Below are 17,407 nucleotides of genomic sequence, written 5' to 3' on the forward strand. Positions count from 1 at the left end.
ATTTCCACAGATTAATTATACACTGTGTGAAGGTGAATCTTATTTTGTCTGTTCTATGTGTCTTTCCCAATAGGTGACTTCTGGTTCTTAGGCTTGAGAAAAAGAGGACAAGTTTGTTTCAGTTATTTTTCCCCATGGCCTGATGACCATGGCAGATCTGAAGAAGGTTGATGAGAGATAGAGAGGCTTGCTTATGTATGTATGTATGTATGTATGTATGTATGTATGTATGTATGTATGTATGTATGTATTTATTTATTTATTTAAAGACTCGGAGCGGCTCACAACTGATAAAAACAATATATAATGACAAATCTAATAATTAGAATCTAAAATAACAGTTGTACATTTAAAAATCTAAAAGCAAGGAACCCCAATACAGTATAAAGAACATACATACAGTCATATCATGCACAAAAACTGCATAGGCAGGGGGAGATGTCTCAGTTCCCTCATGCTTGACGACAGAGGTGGGTTTTAAGGAGTTTACGAAAGGCAAGGAGGGTAGGGGAAGTCCTAATCTCTGGAGGGAGCTGATTCCAGAGGGTCGGAGCCGTCACAGAGAAGGCTCTTCCCCTGTGTCCCGCCAGACGACATTGTTTAGTCGACGGGACCCGGAGAAGACCAACTCTGTGGGACCTAACCGGCCGTTGGGATTCGTGCGGCAGAAGGCGGTCTTGCAGATATCCTGGTCCGGTGCCATGAAAGGCTTTATAGGTAAAGGAGATTTGATCCATAGAACAGCCAAGGATTGGACATGACTGAATGGCTGATGACGATGACAGCACGGATTGATATATTTTGACCATTTACCTCTTGCCCCTCTTTTTTCTAAAAAAGTCCTGTTTATATTCTAGCCCAGGGATGGAGAACCTTTTTTAGTTCACATCCAAAAGGGTGGTGTTTGTGTACGTGTGTGTGTGTGTGTGTGTGCCCATACTCATTCCCTCCCCCCCCATGAATGTGCAACTCCCTGCCCCTGTGTCTGTGCGTAATGCCCATCCCCACATATGCCTCACTGAAGCCTGGGATGGTAAAAAACAGCCAAACCATAAGTTAGGAAAAATGGACTTCTGGTTTGTGCACTGTGCTGTTTTTTGCACTCCGGGCCTTTAGGGAAGCTTCCCTGAATCCTCAGTGCGAAAAACAGCATAATGCACAAAACGGAAGTCTGTTTTTCTAAACTTCCGGTTTGTCCATTGGGCATTATTTTGCACTTGAAAGTTCCCTGAAGCCTCCAGAGGGCGAAACAGCCTTCCCCAAGGCCAAGAATCAGAAGGCTAGCACATGCATGAGCACTGGAGCTGACATAGGGCAATGTCTCATGTACCCTCCAATATGGCTCCATGTGCCACCTGTGGCACACGTTCCATAGGTTTGCCATCACAGTTCTAGTCACTTTTTCTACAATTCTAGGTACTTAACATCTTTAGGTATTTTATTCATCTTTTTCTGCACTTTTTCAACTCTATGATGCTTTTTTTGTAAGCATGGTATTTCAGATGCAGTAAATGTTATATATTTGTAGGAAGGCATTATAAGGTTGGTAATTGTTCTGTCGGGCTCTCTGGCAGACTCCTCACAAAAATTCACAAGTACAAATTTCAGACACACACACGTTTGAAAATTCAAAACAATGTTCTTTATAATGAAAATTCACTTAACCTAAGCCCTCTTTTGGTATAGCAAAGAGCACTTGTCTCCAAACAAACTGGTAATTTGTACAAGTCCCTTATCAGTTCTGTGATACTTAGCTTGCAGCTGTGAGGCAATTCACAGTCCTTCTTCTTTCACAAAGTGAAACACAATTTGCCCTGGTTTAGTTTCAAAGCGGGGAAAAACCAGCACACAAAAAGTCAAAGTCAGTTAAGCAGTCAAGAAACACAACGATCAGATAATCCTCCACAATGGCCAAATCCACAGGCTGCTTTTTATAGCAGCCTCACTAATTACCACAGCCCCACCCAACCACAGGTGGCCTCATTTTCTTTGATAATAATCTCTCAGTTGTTGTTGCCTATGCATCACTCTCCACATGCGTGGCTGTATCATTAACTCTTGTTCTGAATCCAAGGAGGAGCTAGATAATTGATCTCCTTCTGAGCTGTCTGCCACACTCTCCTCCTCCCTGTCACTCATGTCTTCTTGGTCAGAGTAGCCTTCATCAGCAGATTCCACCGGGGGCAAAACAGGCCTGCAGCATATGGATGTCTCCCCCACATCCACAGTCCTTGGGGCAGGAGCTAGGCCAGAGCTAACCACAACATTAATGTTATTTTCAATGTCTTTCTTAATGATCCTTAACATTAAAATTTCCCCTTTTGTTAATGTTGCCTCTGATTCAACATCTTATTAAGCTAGCTTCTTTGACCCAAGATAATTTCCCTTTAGCTACAGTTTAGTTTTCATAACTTTTAAGGTTAAATTATGGGGAATTATTTTTCACCTATTTAACTGAACTAATTTATAAAGAAGTAGAAAAGTACTAGATGCTGATCCCTAGGGAGTTTCTTATTTCCCTCCATTGAAATATTTTTACTTTTTGTTTTCTCTTTTTGAAACAACAGTCCAGCTCATTATCAAATTTCAAAGAAAAAGTATCACATCCTTAGAGCCTACTTGATGAGAACATCTGCCTATTAAATCCAGCCTACTTTTTCAGAAAATTGGAATTTCTTTTTACCTGGGCAGAAAAGGCAGAAAAATAATATCCCTTTCTCACGGTGACTTTAAAGCAATCCCAAGGTCATGTCCTTTTCTTTGATCAAAGAAAAGAGCAGTACAGATGGTCCTTGACTTACGACTAGAAAAATTTCTACTGCCAAGCAAGACAGATGTTAAATTAACCATGCCCCATTTTATGACTTTTTTCAATGGTTGACAGCATGAGGCTGTTAAGTGAATCATATGGTTGTTAAGTGAATCTGGCTTCCCCCATTGACTTCCTTGTCAGAAGATTCTTAGGGAGAAGAAATGACAATCCCAAGAGGACCCTAGGATCCTACAACCATCAGACATACATGCTGACAAACACCCAAAGTTTGATTGCATGTCTGCGGAGATGCCGAAATGGTCATAACTGTGAAAACTGGCCATAAGTCATTTTTGCAGTGCCACTGTAACCTTGAACTAAAGAAATGGTTGTAAGTCGAGGACTACTCATATAGAAACATAGAAACATAGAAGACTGACGGTAGAAAAAGACCTCATGGTCCATCTAGTCTGCCCTTATACTATTTCCTGTATTTTATCTTACAATGGATATATGTTTATCCCAGGCATGTTTAAATTCAGTTACTGTGAACTTACCAACCACGTCTGCTGGAAGTTTGTTCCAAGGATCTACTACTCTTTCAGTAAAATAATATTTTATCATGTTGCTTTTGATCTTTCCCCCAACTATTTAACCCTTTAACATATTTAAATGTTTTGATCATGTCCCCCCTTTCTCTCTGTCCTCCAGACTATACAGATTGAGTTCATTAATTCTTTCCTGATACGTTTTATGCTTAAGACCTTCCACCATTCTTGTAGCCCGTCTTTGGACCCGTTCAATTTTGTCAGTATCTTTTTGTAGGTGAGGTCTCCAGAACTGAACGCAGTATTCCAAATGTGGTCTCACCAGCGCTCTATATAAGGAGATCACAATCTCCCTTTTCCTGCTTGTTATACCTCTAGCTATGCAGCCAAGCATTCTACTTGCTTTTCCTACCGCCCGACCACACTGCTCACCTATTTTCAGACTGTCAGAAATCACTACCCCTAAATCCTTCTCTTCTGAAGTTTTTGCTAACACAGAACACATATACTGTATACCTGACAAATGGTTTGTACGTCCATAGTTTTATCTCTCATATTTTATTTATTTATATATTTTTTATTGTATCCCATCTTATTTCTACAAATAACTCAAGGCAATGAACAGAATCAGTACATCATCCTTCTCCTATTTCCCCCTCAGCAGCAATCCTGTCAATAAACTGAATTGAGAGGGAATGACTGGTTCAAAGTCACCCAGCCAATTTTTCAATGCTAAAGTACATCTGCAGCTCACAATCTCCACATTTCTGGCCTGGTAAGTTTATTTATTTATTTTATTTATTATTTGGATTTGTATGCCGCCCCTCTCCGAAGACTCGGGGCGGCTCACAACAAGTGAAACAAATCATAAATAATGCAATTAATTAAAATATTTAGAAATTTAAAAAACCCCATAAACTAACAGACACACACACAAGCATACCATGTATAAATTAAACATGCCCAGGGGGAGATGTTTCAATTCCCCCATGCCTGACGGCAAAGGTGGGTTTTAAGGAGTTTACGGAAGGCAGGGAGAGTAGGGGCAGTTCTAATCTCCGGGGGGAGTTGGTTCCATTGAGCCGGTGCCGCCACAGAGAAGGCTTTTCCCCTGGGGCCCGCCAACCGACATTGTTTAGTTGACGGGACCCGGAGAAGGCCCACTCTGTGGGACCTAATCGGTCGCTGGGATTCGTGCGGCAGGCGGCGGTCTTGGAGATATTCTGGTCCAATGCCATGAAGGGCTTTAAAGGTCATAACCAACACTTTGAATTGTGACCGGAAATTGATCGGCAGCCAATGCAGACTGCGGAGTGATGGTGAAACATGGGCATACCTAGGTAAGCCCATGACTGCTCTCGCAGCTGCATTTTGCACGATCTGAAGTTTCCGAACACTTTTCAAAGGTAGCCCCATGTAGAGAGCATTACAGTAGTCGAACCATTCTTCTCTCCTGGCTATTTTAGCAGGGGATGATGGATCTGAAATTCAACAATCTGAAGGGTCCCTAGTTGGGAAGATTAATCTAAACCAGTGGTTCCCAACCTTTTTTTGGCTTTTGCATCTCTAAAATCCTGATGCCCCCTCCATGACATATAATTCTTACTATTCAAAAAAGGAACTTGATTACCTTGGTTTACCTTGGTTTAAACAAGCTTCAATTAAAAATCAAATCCCCCCCCCCCACTGTTGGGCATGGGCTCCACGTTGGGAACCAAGGATCTAAACAATATTAATTGGCAATTCATATTTATTATAGTTCATTAATGCGAGCCAATCATTTGTTTGATTGCAGCGGGAAAGCGTCATAACTAATGATGAACTTTTCCTAGGTAATCCCAAATCTTAAAAGTATTTAATTATGACAGGATTATAGGTAATTTTTCCCATTTCACAATTTTGAAATTTTTATTGCGATGAAATTTCTCACAAACTTGAACAGAAGATCTAATATTACATAATGACAGATCTAAATGTTTTGTTTGAAATAATTTTTATTAATAAATGAAATAAAGAATTTAAATTTATTTTACAAAAGGTCCTGACTTCCCCCAGATTTTAAATCTGGTCTTCTTTTTGACTTGTTTGGTCTGAAAAAGAAGAAGAAACATACAATGCAATCTATCAAAATAACTAAGCTGATTCTGTGCACGAGATTTGAGTATTGTTTAAGCTTTCTCTGTTTTTACAAACTATGCAAAGAGTTGGTATTTCTTGGCAGTTTTATCTTAGGGGTTCGTGTTTTTCTTACTCATTAAGACTGTTTCTAAAGATAACAAACAGCAAATACTGCCTGGCTACCAGACTGTGAGAAAAGTCTTCTTCAATCTGGAAAAGTAAACATGGAATTTTATTTTCACAGGGTGGAAAGCTTGGAAATTGTCCACTATCTATTTTATCAATGATTGAGAAGAGATAATAAAGTTCTCCAAAGCAAAGCAGAAAATGATGATGAGGTTATTCATCTTCCCTGAGTTGCTACTACAATTTACATAGTTGTCTACGACTAATCACATTGATCAAAATGATAGTTGTCACCTGTTGGGTTAAACAATTATTTTAAAACCACGATTTATTCAATAAACTAGAGTTGGATGGCTTCGCATCACTTTAAATTGTAACAATGATTTGTAAGTCACAATAGCTATACTCACACAACACATTAAATCAAAACCAATTGATTCATATTATGACTTAGCTCCAAGGGTGGCTGCTGCCTCGACGGGGGCGGGGGACACGCAGTGGGGTAGCAAAAATGGAGCTCCACCCCAGAGCACCCAATTTGCATTGAGAGATGTTGAAAGAAAATGAAGGGTGTCCTGCATAAGCCACGCCCACAGGGTGGTAGTAAAAGGTTTGGTAGCCCTTCACTGCTTAGCTCATTATATGAACCAACATATGGCTTACCTCTAAATAAGTAAGAAGAGAGAATGGATCATATACCCTGTTTCCCTGAAAATAAGATGTACCCTGAAAGTAAGGCATGTCAGAGGTTTTGCAGAATTTGCTAATATAAGGCACCCCCTGAAAATAAGGCGTAGTCAAGTTTACATACGGTACGGTGGAAAAACATACGGTACCATTCAAAGCTGTTCATAGCGGTACCGTAATAATGTGGCATCCCCTGCTGGCCCCTTCCATCGCTTTGTACTGTCCAGTACAGCAGACACAGTCTGCTGCTGTCTCACCGCCATTACAGTCTCCACTACAGTGCGTAGACTGTAGTTCCTCTGGTGGCTGGAAGCTGCAATAGCGGGAGTATACTGTTGTACCATATAAGTGCCGTCGTTTGTGTGTGTGGGTGCCATACTGACAGGTACCGTACCGTAATCAGTGTACTGTATGGTACACTTTCTTTGGGGTTGTCAGCTTTTCTGCCTGTGAATTTGTCTTATTTGAGAAATATAAGGCACCTCCAAAAAATAAGACATAGCACAACTTTTGGAGCAAAAATTAATATAAGTCAGTGTCTTATTTTCGGGGAAACATGGTAGCTTTGGATCAAGCATATGCTTGGCATTCAGATGTTATCAGATTGATCTCCTGATTTCTTTCTAGTTCAATGTTTCTCAACATTGTGGCCCTTAAATCCTAGAATTCTTGAAACAATATACTGGTTGGGGAATTCTGGGAGTTGAGGGCCATTTCAAGTTGCCAAATCTGAGAAAAACTGTTTTATGAGTTAAAAGCATCATCTGATGTAAAAGCGTCAGATGGTTGTCCTATTGCTAGCCAGGGCAGATAATACCTTTTATCGGGTGGATAAAAGTTTTTAATCTAATAACTGCTGCTGCACATATTCCTAATGGGACTACAGTAAATATTCTTGTGTTTTGTCTAGTATAATACCTATTTCAACCAAATGCTTTATTCTGGTTGATTTTTCCTCGGCTAGGAAACCAAGCGGGACCAGAATTGATTAATAGTCAGATGGTAGACCATGGTTTATAAGCCAAGACTAAGAACATATCATCGGGTTTAAGGTTTGTGATATTTCTAGTACAGTGATCCCTCGATTTTCGCGATCTCGTTCTTCGCGAAACGCTATATCGCGATTTTTCCCACCCGATGACGTCACTCTCTTCCTTCCTTTCTCATCTTTCTTTCTCTCTCTCTTTCTCTATCTTGCTTCTTCCTCTCTCACACTCTCTTCCTCCCTCTCTCATCTCTTTCTTTCCTTCTCTCTCTTTCTGTATCTCTCCCCCTCTTGCTGGTGGGCGGCGGGCGCCGGGCGGGTGAGCGGGGGCATCAGCGAGGAAGACCCAGGGAAGGTTCCTTCCGCCGCCCAGCAGCTGATCTGCTCGGTAGCGCAGCAGCAGCGAGGAGCCGAATCGGGGTTTCCCCTTTGCGTGGGCGGCGGGGAAACCCCGATCTTTGTCTGCTCGCTGCTGCTGCGCTACCGAGCAGATCAGCTGCTGGGCGGCGGAAGGAACCTTCCCTGGGTCTTCCCTGCCGCCCACGCAAACTCCACCATCTGCGCATGCGCGGCCATGAAAAAAAGGGCGCGCATACACAGATGGTGTTTTTACTTCCGCAACCCTACATCGCGAAAAATCGATTATCGCGAGGGGTCTTGGAACGGAACCCTCGCGATAATCGAGGGATCACTGTAATACCCAGGTGTACAAATTTCATCTATAAGACTTTCTTCAATAGCAAAATAACTTTGCTTGGATTGAATATTTTACACTTAGAGCAGGGAAGAATACATTGATTGGTGATCTACCTTAGAGAATGTGTATTTTGAATCTGTATTGTTGCTCAGTCCTACTAACAATGACACTAGATTTATTAAAGTTTTGGAAGTTCACAAACATGATTAGTCAGTACCACTACCTGTGCAGAATGTTCAACATTATAAGTCCTTGCGATAGTATCTATTGAAATAAGCTAAAATCCCCTCCCTCAATCTAGGAAGGGTTGTAACCTTAATTAATTATTTTACATATGTTCATTCCACACAAGGCTATTTCTAGCTCTTGTAGCCAGTTAGGTGTACATAGCAATTCGGAAAAGTGTCTGGAAAAATAAAATTTAACCGCTTCTGTTGGAATATGAAATAAACAACAGAATTATATGCATTCATTTTTAAACTGAAGAATATGTTTACATCATAATCAGCAAGAAATTAAATAGAAATCTGTAAGATTTAAAAATAACCAAGATAATTGAGGCCACATGAAATAAGAATAATAATAATTACCATATGTTCAGGGATGGACTTCAAAAATTATAGCAAAGGGTTCTTTGCCCAGTTGTTGGATGAATATGACCATGGTGGGCCTGACCTAGTCAGCCTCCTGCACCACAGTGGGGGGGGGGCTTTTTGCCCTTCCTGGGCTATGGAAGCTTTCCTCAAAGTTCTGGGGAGGTGAAAAGCTGTTCTACAGGCTCCACAGGCCCTCCACAGGGTGGAAGAGGTCCCATTACTGGAAAGGGGAGGCCCATTTTCAGTTTCCCAAACTTCCAATAGGCCCGTTTTCCCCCTCCCGGAGCCTCCGCATGTGCCCTGCAGTTACTTCCATCCAAAATGGGCTGTGTGGAGACTCCTGGGAGGGGAAGGGCAGGTAGGGTGGGCAGGGACTGGGATTTAGGGGTTCTCCGAACTGCACAGAATCTTAGCTAGAGTTTCTCCCAAACCCCAGCGAACCCCCAGCAGCACACCCCTGTACAGTAGTCCCTCGCTATACCACGCTTCACCTACTGCGGCTTCACTTCATCGCGGGTTTCTGAGGAAGTCGATCGGCAGATTTAAACAGCCCGCCGAACTCGATCGGCAGGTTTAAAAAAAATAAAAAATCTAAAATTGTAAATACTGTATTTAAATACTGTATCTAAAATAAATACAGTGTGGGAAGGGTTTATAAACACTTAAAACAATGAAAACTTACCAAACAATTACAATATAAATACTTAAATAAGTACTATCAGTCGATAAATTCCCCATCGCGGATTTCACCTATCGCGGCCAGGTCTGGAATGTAACACCAGCGATAGGTGAGGGACTACAGTATATGTTAAATAAGAATTACTTGCCTTGTGTTAAAGCATTGGGTATTTCAATTGTAACTGGATTGTTAGCATCACTTTGTTCTTCATCAGCTGACTCAATATCTATCTCAGTAGTTATCTCCGGCTGAAATTAAATATTTTATTATTTATTTATTGATTGGATTTCTATGCCGCCTCTCTCCGTGGACTCAGGGCGGCTCACAACATATAATACAAAATATCTTGAATCCAATTAATTAATTAAAAATCTAAAAAAACCCAAAAGCATAACTAACAATCATTCCATTCTCTCAACACATTCATTGCCCGGGTGCAAAGATCTAATGGCCCCAGGCCTGGCAACATAAATGAGTCTTCAGACTCTTACGGAAGGCGAGGAGAGTGGGGGCAGTACGAATCTCTGGGAGGGGGGGGAGCTGATTCCAGAGGGCCAGGCCCCCCACAGAGAAGGCTCTCCCCCTAGGCCCCGCCAAACAACATTGTCTAATTGATGGAACCTGGAGAAGGCCGACTCTGTGGGACTTGACTGGTTGCTGGGATTCATGCGGCAGAAGGCGGTCTCAGAGATATTCTGGTCCCATGCCATGTAGGGCTTATACAATTAAATTACAAGAGAATCATTGCATATATATGGTTGATTGATATGATATTAATACATATTATAGCATTTGCGGATTAATAAATTGTAGAAATTTGAGCAAAATAAATATATAAGGGGAACAGAGAAAATATAGTTCTTGACATTACAACTTTAATATATGTATTTTAAACATTCTGAATTAGCTAATTTATCTTGAAGAATGCTATAATGTTGGTTTTGGTTTAGTGTGTTGGGTGAATCCAGCCACCAAGAATTGCAAAGCATGATTTGTTGAATGGATCACAATTAAACAACCCATGCCTTTAAACAGTAGGTCAATCCAGTCATTCAAAAATGAATTATCCTGCTTTGTGTGATGCTAACACAAAGCAGGATTAATCAGACTTTCAGAGTTCTTGAGAAAAAAATGGAATGTTGAATCCATGTTGCAGGTACGTTCCCAAACTGGAGGCTGAAGACAGATTTTCTCATTCATAAAACCAATATCAAAAAGGGCATGGCATCCTACAAAGCACTGATTTAATGGGAGCTACCTATTTTCCTTTCTAGTACAGTGGTACCTCTACCTAAGAACACCTTTACTTACGAACTTTTCTAGATAAGAACCAGGTGTTCAAGATTTTTTTGCCTCTTCTCAAGAACTATTTCCCACTTACAAACCCGAGCCTCCGAAACTGTAACTGGAAAAGGCAGGGAGAAGCCTCCGTGGGGCCCATCTAGGAATCTCCTGGGAGGAAACAGGGCCGGAAAAGGCAGGGAGAAGCCTCTGTGGAGCCTCTCTAGGAATCTCCTGGAGGAAACAGGGCCTCCACCCTCCTTGTGGTTTCCCCAATCGTACACATTATTTGCTTTTACATTGATATGGGGAAAATTGCTTCCTCTTACAAACTTTTCTACTTAAGAACCTGGTCACAGAACAAATTAAGTTTGTAAGTAGAGGTACCACTGTATTTGTTTCAAAGAACATTCCCATCCTGTAGCCTTAAGCTACTAAATAAAATGTTTGCTTTCTCATTTTATGGGGAAGTACCTCTTTGTAAATTTGGGACCCAATGATTATTGAATGAGCAGTCAGCCATTTCATTTTAGCATTGTGCTTGTGATTGTATCGCTAACTTGGAGAACTGATGGCAAATAGGGGTTGTGACAGTGTCCTTGAGGGATGGGGGCTAGGAAGGACATTTTGTAACATCAAGGCAGACTCTGTGCATTTTCTATGTGTATTGTGATACCACATGCATGTACAAAAGGGAAAGAGATTACATCATAAAGCCAAAAGGTTGTTTCCTTCATTCTGACAAAAGCTACAAATAATTGTGAGTGTCCTGGATTGTGAATTTATAATACTTCACCATCACTTTTGAGCAAACTAGTAATATTCCAGGCCCTGATTGAGTGGCAGGAAGGTTAGTAGCACTAGCAACAAAATTATTAGCCATATGTTAAATTACATACCAGAGGTGAATACTGCATATACAAAGTACTTGAGAGCCAACGGCGTTTACGTGGAGGATTCTGAATTCGATTCTGGATGTGTATAGGCAAAGCTTTCTGGAAAGTAATCATAATTCAAATGATTCAGTAGTGAGTGAAAACCTATACCATAATTCATACTCTATCCTAGCATTTTCAAAATTATTACTAAAACTGAAGTTACAGAAAAGTTTGAAAAATGGATTTATGAAGGAACAATTGTTGTCACTGGTGTTCATATTAAGAACAACTGCCAGGAAAAGGCGAATGAAAGATAATAATATTCTATAACATTATTATCTTTCATTTGCCTTTTCCTGGAAGTTATTATTATAATTCAAATTATAACGGCAGCAAGAACCTTATATGCCCAGACCTGGAAACAGAAGCAAACACCTACCATATTAAACATTGTAATTAAAATAATGGAATATGCAGAAATGGCAAAATTAACTATGGAATTACAAAAAGATACAGTATTTTACCAAGTCTGGGGCAAATGGTATGATTGGCTGAAAAAAAGGAAAATACTTCATTTAATACAAAACGATAGTAATCCAACAAAATAACCTAATTCTTGTATAGAAATCCCTGCAGACACTTTGCTGCATACACACACACACACACACACACACACACACACACATATAAAATTTTTTTAAAACTATAGTCCTAATCTAACCAATAGAAATTTACAATTAGGGAACGACACTCCAACGATAAATATGAATTTTACGTCGTAAGGATACGATACATCAGCCGTTTGCTGGTCCTATTCTCAATCATCTCTCTATATGCTCTCTCTTCTTTTACTTCGTTGTTTTTTTCTTTCTCTTCTTCTTTTCTTGCCTTTTGCTTTTCTCTCCTCTCTTTCTACCCCTCCTTTTTCCTTTTCCATGCTCTTACTTTTTATTTCCCCTTTTTTTTCTCGATGTAAATATGTATACTATTTTAGAATTGCATACTTTAAAACTGCACGAATTTATACCAATGACTAAATAGACCTTTTGTTTTCTGTATTCCCTTCCCCCATTTATTTGTAATAAAGATTATACAGTGTTCCCTCGATTTTTGCGGGGGATGCGTTCCCAGACCGCCCGCGAAAGTCGAATTTCCGCGAAGTAGAGATGCGGAAGTAAATACACTATTTTTGGCTATGGACAGTATCACAAGCCTTCCCTTAACACTTTAAACCCCTAAATTGCAATTTCCCATTCCCTTAGCAACCATTTAGATTATTACTCACCATGTTTATTTATTAAAGGTTTTTTAAAAAATATTTATTAAAGGCAGATGACATATGATGTCATCAGGCGGGGAAAACCGTGGTACAGTATAGGGAAATAACCTATACGAAGTAATTTTTAATTAATATTTTTGAAAAACCGTGGTATAGACTTTTCGCGAAGTTCGAACCCGCGAAAATCGAGGGAACACTGTATTTAAAAAAGAAAAAGAAAGATAATAATGTTCATTCTCCAAAACAGAAGGACAAGACATTGTGTGATCTATTGCTCAGAGGTGGGCTTGGACCAGTTTGCCCAAACTGGTGCAACCTGCTGGTGATGTCATGATGATATAATGGAACTGGTTCTATTGGTGCCAGTTCATGAATGCTGCCATCTTTTTTGGATTTTTTTAAAAAATGGATTTCCCCCCCTGGGTTTTTTATTTCTGCGCATGCACAGGAGCTGAGTTTCTGGCACTGTGCATATGTCATCATCTTGTTTTCAGCATTTTAAAATTTATTTTTTGACATGGTACATGTGAGCGAAGCACCCAGGCGACATAGAAGGAAGTGAACCGGCAGTAAGGTAAGTTAGAACCCACCCCTGCTAGAGCTCCTTATTCACCAAATGGGTCACAACTTGCAAGGCATAGTATTACATAATAGTATTAGTATTAAGGGACGTACATAAGTGCACTGGTGTGCCTTTCGTTCCCTGTCCAATTGTCTTTCCTTTCTCTCACTTATCATATATATTCTCTTTCTTTCATATATCCTCTCCTCTAAGTTCACTTTTACCCTTATATATATTACTACATGTCTATTTTTCTTCCTATGTATTTGTGTATTGGACAAATGAATGAATAAATAAATAAATACATCCATGCAGGACATGTAAGCATTATGACATACAAAAGCATGCCACAAAACAAAGAACATCTCAAATGAAAAGTCAAATTTGGTGTCTCCCCCCCCTCAAACTAGGCTTCATGCTAGAATAAAATAGAATAGAATAGAATTCTTTATTGGCCAAGTGTGATTGGACACCCATGGAATTTGTCTTTGGTGCATATTGTCTCAGCGTACATAAAAAGAAAATATACATTTGTCAAGAATCCTGAGGTACAACACTTAATGATTGTCATAGGGGTCAAATAAGCAATAAAGAAATTAATAAAAATCTTAAGGATACAAGCAATAAATTACAGTCATATAGTCATAAGTGGGATGAAATGGGTGATAGGAATGATGGGGCAAAAAACTAGTAGTAATAGTAGTGCGGACTTAGTAAATAGTTTGACAGTGTTATATATAATATTAGAAGAGCCATATAAATCAGAAAGCAAGTCCTTTCAGTACTTTGAATTTCAAAAATGTGCTTTTAGATTTAAAGAAAAAAACAACAGAACATGGGTACCTATTATACCTACCCTGTCATTTAGTAATGGGCGTCGGAATTTCACTGATTGCTGCAGTGATTGTCTAAGATACATCTCATTCTTAATAGCATGCAAGCTAGAAATAAATGGAAATAATCCAATTTTAAATTAATTAAATGACTGCCCCCTCTGCAGTTTCATTTTTATCAGAGTAGGGATGAAACTGAAAGCTTTATAGAAGTTCTCCAAGACATATTGATGTTGCAGTGCACTTATTTCTACAAGTCCCCATAGATTGAAAAACAGTCAATTTTGTTGCTTAATAAGAACAAAAGCTTTCAATTCCAGCCTAAACCACAGCAAAGTGGACAAATGCTACTACACACTATTTTTAAATAAGATAACAAAATATTATTTGCCTTTATAGTCTGAAATATTGAATCTCCCCCCCACTCCCAGTATTTGTACCCACTACTTCCTATGCAATCATCCTTCACATGATCCATGAAATGGATCCATGTAGACTTAGAACACAATAATGAATATTAAAAACGTACTAATTTAAAAGAATTTTCAAAAATTAAAACCAAAATAGGGGTCCTCCCCTTTTTTCCCTGTTTAAGATAAATCTGGTACTGCTTTCTTTTTGGCTTAAAATTTGGATTTGGAAACAGCTTTTATACAAGATATCTGTATGTGCCTTTTTAGAAAGTCTCATTGTAGCAATAACAGAGTTGGAAGGGACCTTGGAGGTCTTTTAGTCCAACCCTCTGCTTAAGCAGGAATCATATTAACTGCATCATATTAACACCTGAGAGGCAAAATAACCCACCCAGAGTGAATAAAGTGTTTCCTTTCTCTGGTGGCTGGGAGTTGTTTATTCACTCTCCCAGTGCTCAGAGAAAAGAAATGCCTTATTCTCTCTGGACTGCCCAGAGCGAATAAAGCGTTTCTTTTTTCTGGCCGCTGGGAGTTTATTCACTCTCCCAGTGCTCAGAGAAAGGAAATGCTTTATTCGCTCTGGGCAGCCCAGAGTGAATAAAGCATTTCCTTTCTCTGGGCACTGGGAGAAGGAAGCTTCTCCCACTGCCCAGAGAAAGGAAATGCTTTATTCACTCTGGGCTTTTTAAAAACCCTGCGGGACATGGGACAAATTATTAAAAAGTGGGACTGTCCCGCCAAAAGTGGGATGTGTGGTCACCTTAACCTATTCATGTACAAACACTTAACAGAGGATAAATTTGCAAGTACATTCCCTAACCACCAAAAACCTCAGGTAAATTCCTGATTGCTCATTGATTTAACTCTTTCTCGGAACTAGGCTGCCTGATATTGCTTTTCCAGTCTCTGCTTACTCAATAAGGAGTCATCCCCCTAGACCAGGAGTGTCAAACTTGATTTCAATGAGGGTCACATCAGAGTTGTGTTTGACCTTGGGGGACTGGGGTGGGCATGTCCATGATGGCCATGGCCAGCTTGAGGTCACTCATGTTAGAGGCACCTGTGGAGGCCCAAGCGCTCTAGCAGTGACTCCTGAGCTCTGTTTTCAGGTGCAACGGCTTCCTGCAACTCCCTGACAGCTCCCATTTTGCTGCCAGAGGCACCACGGACCAGTCTTTGCTGTTTTTAGGGTGGTCCTGCGGGTAAGATCTAAGCACGCTGCAGGCCAAACCCAGCCCCTGGACCTTGAGTTTGACATCCCCGACCTAGACATTCAACAGCTCCCAGGGTACAGTCCTTGTAATTATCGACTATTTAGGAAATGGAAAAAATGACTTTTTCATACTTCATTCTCAACACACAATTCCTCAGAGTTTCCCTGATTTCTATTTTTCTCCTCAGGCAAAATTTTAGCTTTCTTTCTTCAGTGTTTCAATGAAGGATAAAGTGCATTTTTCTCTGCCTGCTAATTTTAACTGTGGTTTAGGTAATGCATGAAAAGGAGTGGGCCTTCTCCGGGTCCCTTTGACTAAACAATGTTGTTTGGCGGGACCCAGGAGAAGAGCCTTCTCTGTGGCGGCCCCGACCCTCTGGAACCAGCTCCCCCCGGAGATTAGAACTGCCCCCACCCTCCTTGCCTTTCGTAAAGTTCTTAAGACCCATCAGGCATGGGGAAACTGAGACATCTCCCCCGGGCATATTCAGTTTATACATGGTATGTTTGTGTGTATGTTTGCTTTTAATAATGGGATTTTTTACTGTTTTTTAAATTATTAGATTTGTTCTTACATTGTCTTTGTTATTGTTATGAGCCGCCCCTAGTCTACGGAGAGGGGTGGCATACAAATCTAATAATAATAATAATAATAATAATAATAATAATAATAATAATATACTGCTCAAAAAAATAAAGGGAACACTCAAATAACACATCCTATATCTGAATGAATGAAATATTCTCATTGAATAATTTTTTCTCTACAAAGTTGAATGTGCACAACAGCAGGTAAAATTGATTGTCAATCAGTGTGCTTCCTAAGTGGACAGTTTGATTTCACAGAAGTTTGATTTACTTGGAGTTAAATTGTGTTGTTTAAGTGCTCCATTTTTTTTTTTTGAGCAGTGTATAATTTGCTTATAGGATTCTGGACTAATTCTAGTTGCGTATGTATTTTACCAACACTTTAAAATGTTCAAAGAGGTTTTCTCATTACTATGTATGAGTGTGTTGCACTTTGCAGGCTAAGGGTTATGGGTGAAATAGGCCATAATGATAGGTTTAACAAATCATATAACAAAGCAAACACACAAGGCTTAGCATGATGTGCTAATACAATCGGATAGATATCATTAGTAACATACCTTCTCTTTAGAATATCAAACTTTACTTCCCAACATTTATTCAAGTCACTTAATTCCTTCTGAAGTCTGAAAAAAGAAAAGAGGAAGATTTATACATCTTGTAAATATGACATGATTGTCATACATCCAGGGGTGGGCTACTGCACGGACTGGGGGAGAATGCAGTGGGGTAACGAAAATGGAGCTCCATCCCACAGCACCCAATTTGCACTGAAAGTTGTTGAAAGAAAATGCAGGATGCCCTGCATAAGCCACGCCCACAGTGTGGTAGCAAAAATTTTGGTAGCCCTTCACTGCATAGGTCCTTGTGTACTTACCTTTGTACTTGCAATCTTGCTTGCTCTTCAGCTTTCTTAAGCCTTTTAATTTCATTATATAATGATTTTCTCTCAGCCGCCGTTAGCTTTTCAAATATAATTGGCAGCACATAAACACAAACACAGATACACATGAATTATGCATTAATTATGAATGTATGGAAAATGCTGAAATTATAACAGTTGGGCAGAGTTGTAACAGTTATAAGAGTTGGGCAGAGAGATATTTATTCATACAAGATTATCAGTATATACACATACATGTATACATATGTACACATATATGCATGCATGC

The 17,407-nt window shown here is 39.8% G+C and overlaps 1 protein-coding gene across 2 annotated transcripts in view; it reads right to left on the reverse strand.

Annotated features, from left to right (window-relative positions):
* Positions 1 to 5,276: 5,276 nt before the first annotated feature.
* CZH10orf67 (chromosome Z C10orf67 homolog) overlaps positions 5,277 to 17,407 on the reverse strand; it is a 93,778-nt gene continuing 81,647 nt past the window's right edge. For both annotated transcript variants that reach the window (XM_070727219.1, XM_070727220.1), the window contains 6 exons: positions 17,113 to 17,198; positions 16,796 to 16,861; positions 14,045 to 14,129; positions 11,369 to 11,464; positions 9,337 to 9,436; positions 5,277 to 5,390 (listed from right to left, as the gene is read on the reverse strand). In XM_070727219.1, the coding sequence (XP_070583320.1) occupies positions 5,359 to 5,390; positions 9,337 to 9,436; positions 11,369 to 11,464; positions 14,045 to 14,129; positions 16,796 to 16,861; positions 17,113 to 17,198 (465 nt within the window). In that variant the 3' untranslated portion in view covers positions 5,277 to 5,358. The remainder of the gene's footprint in view (positions 5,391 to 9,336; positions 9,437 to 11,368; positions 11,465 to 14,044; positions 14,130 to 16,795; positions 16,862 to 17,112; positions 17,199 to 17,407) is intronic.

Source organism: Erythrolamprus reginae, chromosome Z (assembly GCF_031021105.1).
Source record: "Erythrolamprus reginae isolate rEryReg1 chromosome Z, rEryReg1.hap1, whole genome shotgun sequence".
In the NCBI taxonomy this organism is placed as follows: Eukaryota; Metazoa; Chordata; class Lepidosauria; order Squamata; family Dipsadidae; genus Erythrolamprus; species Erythrolamprus reginae.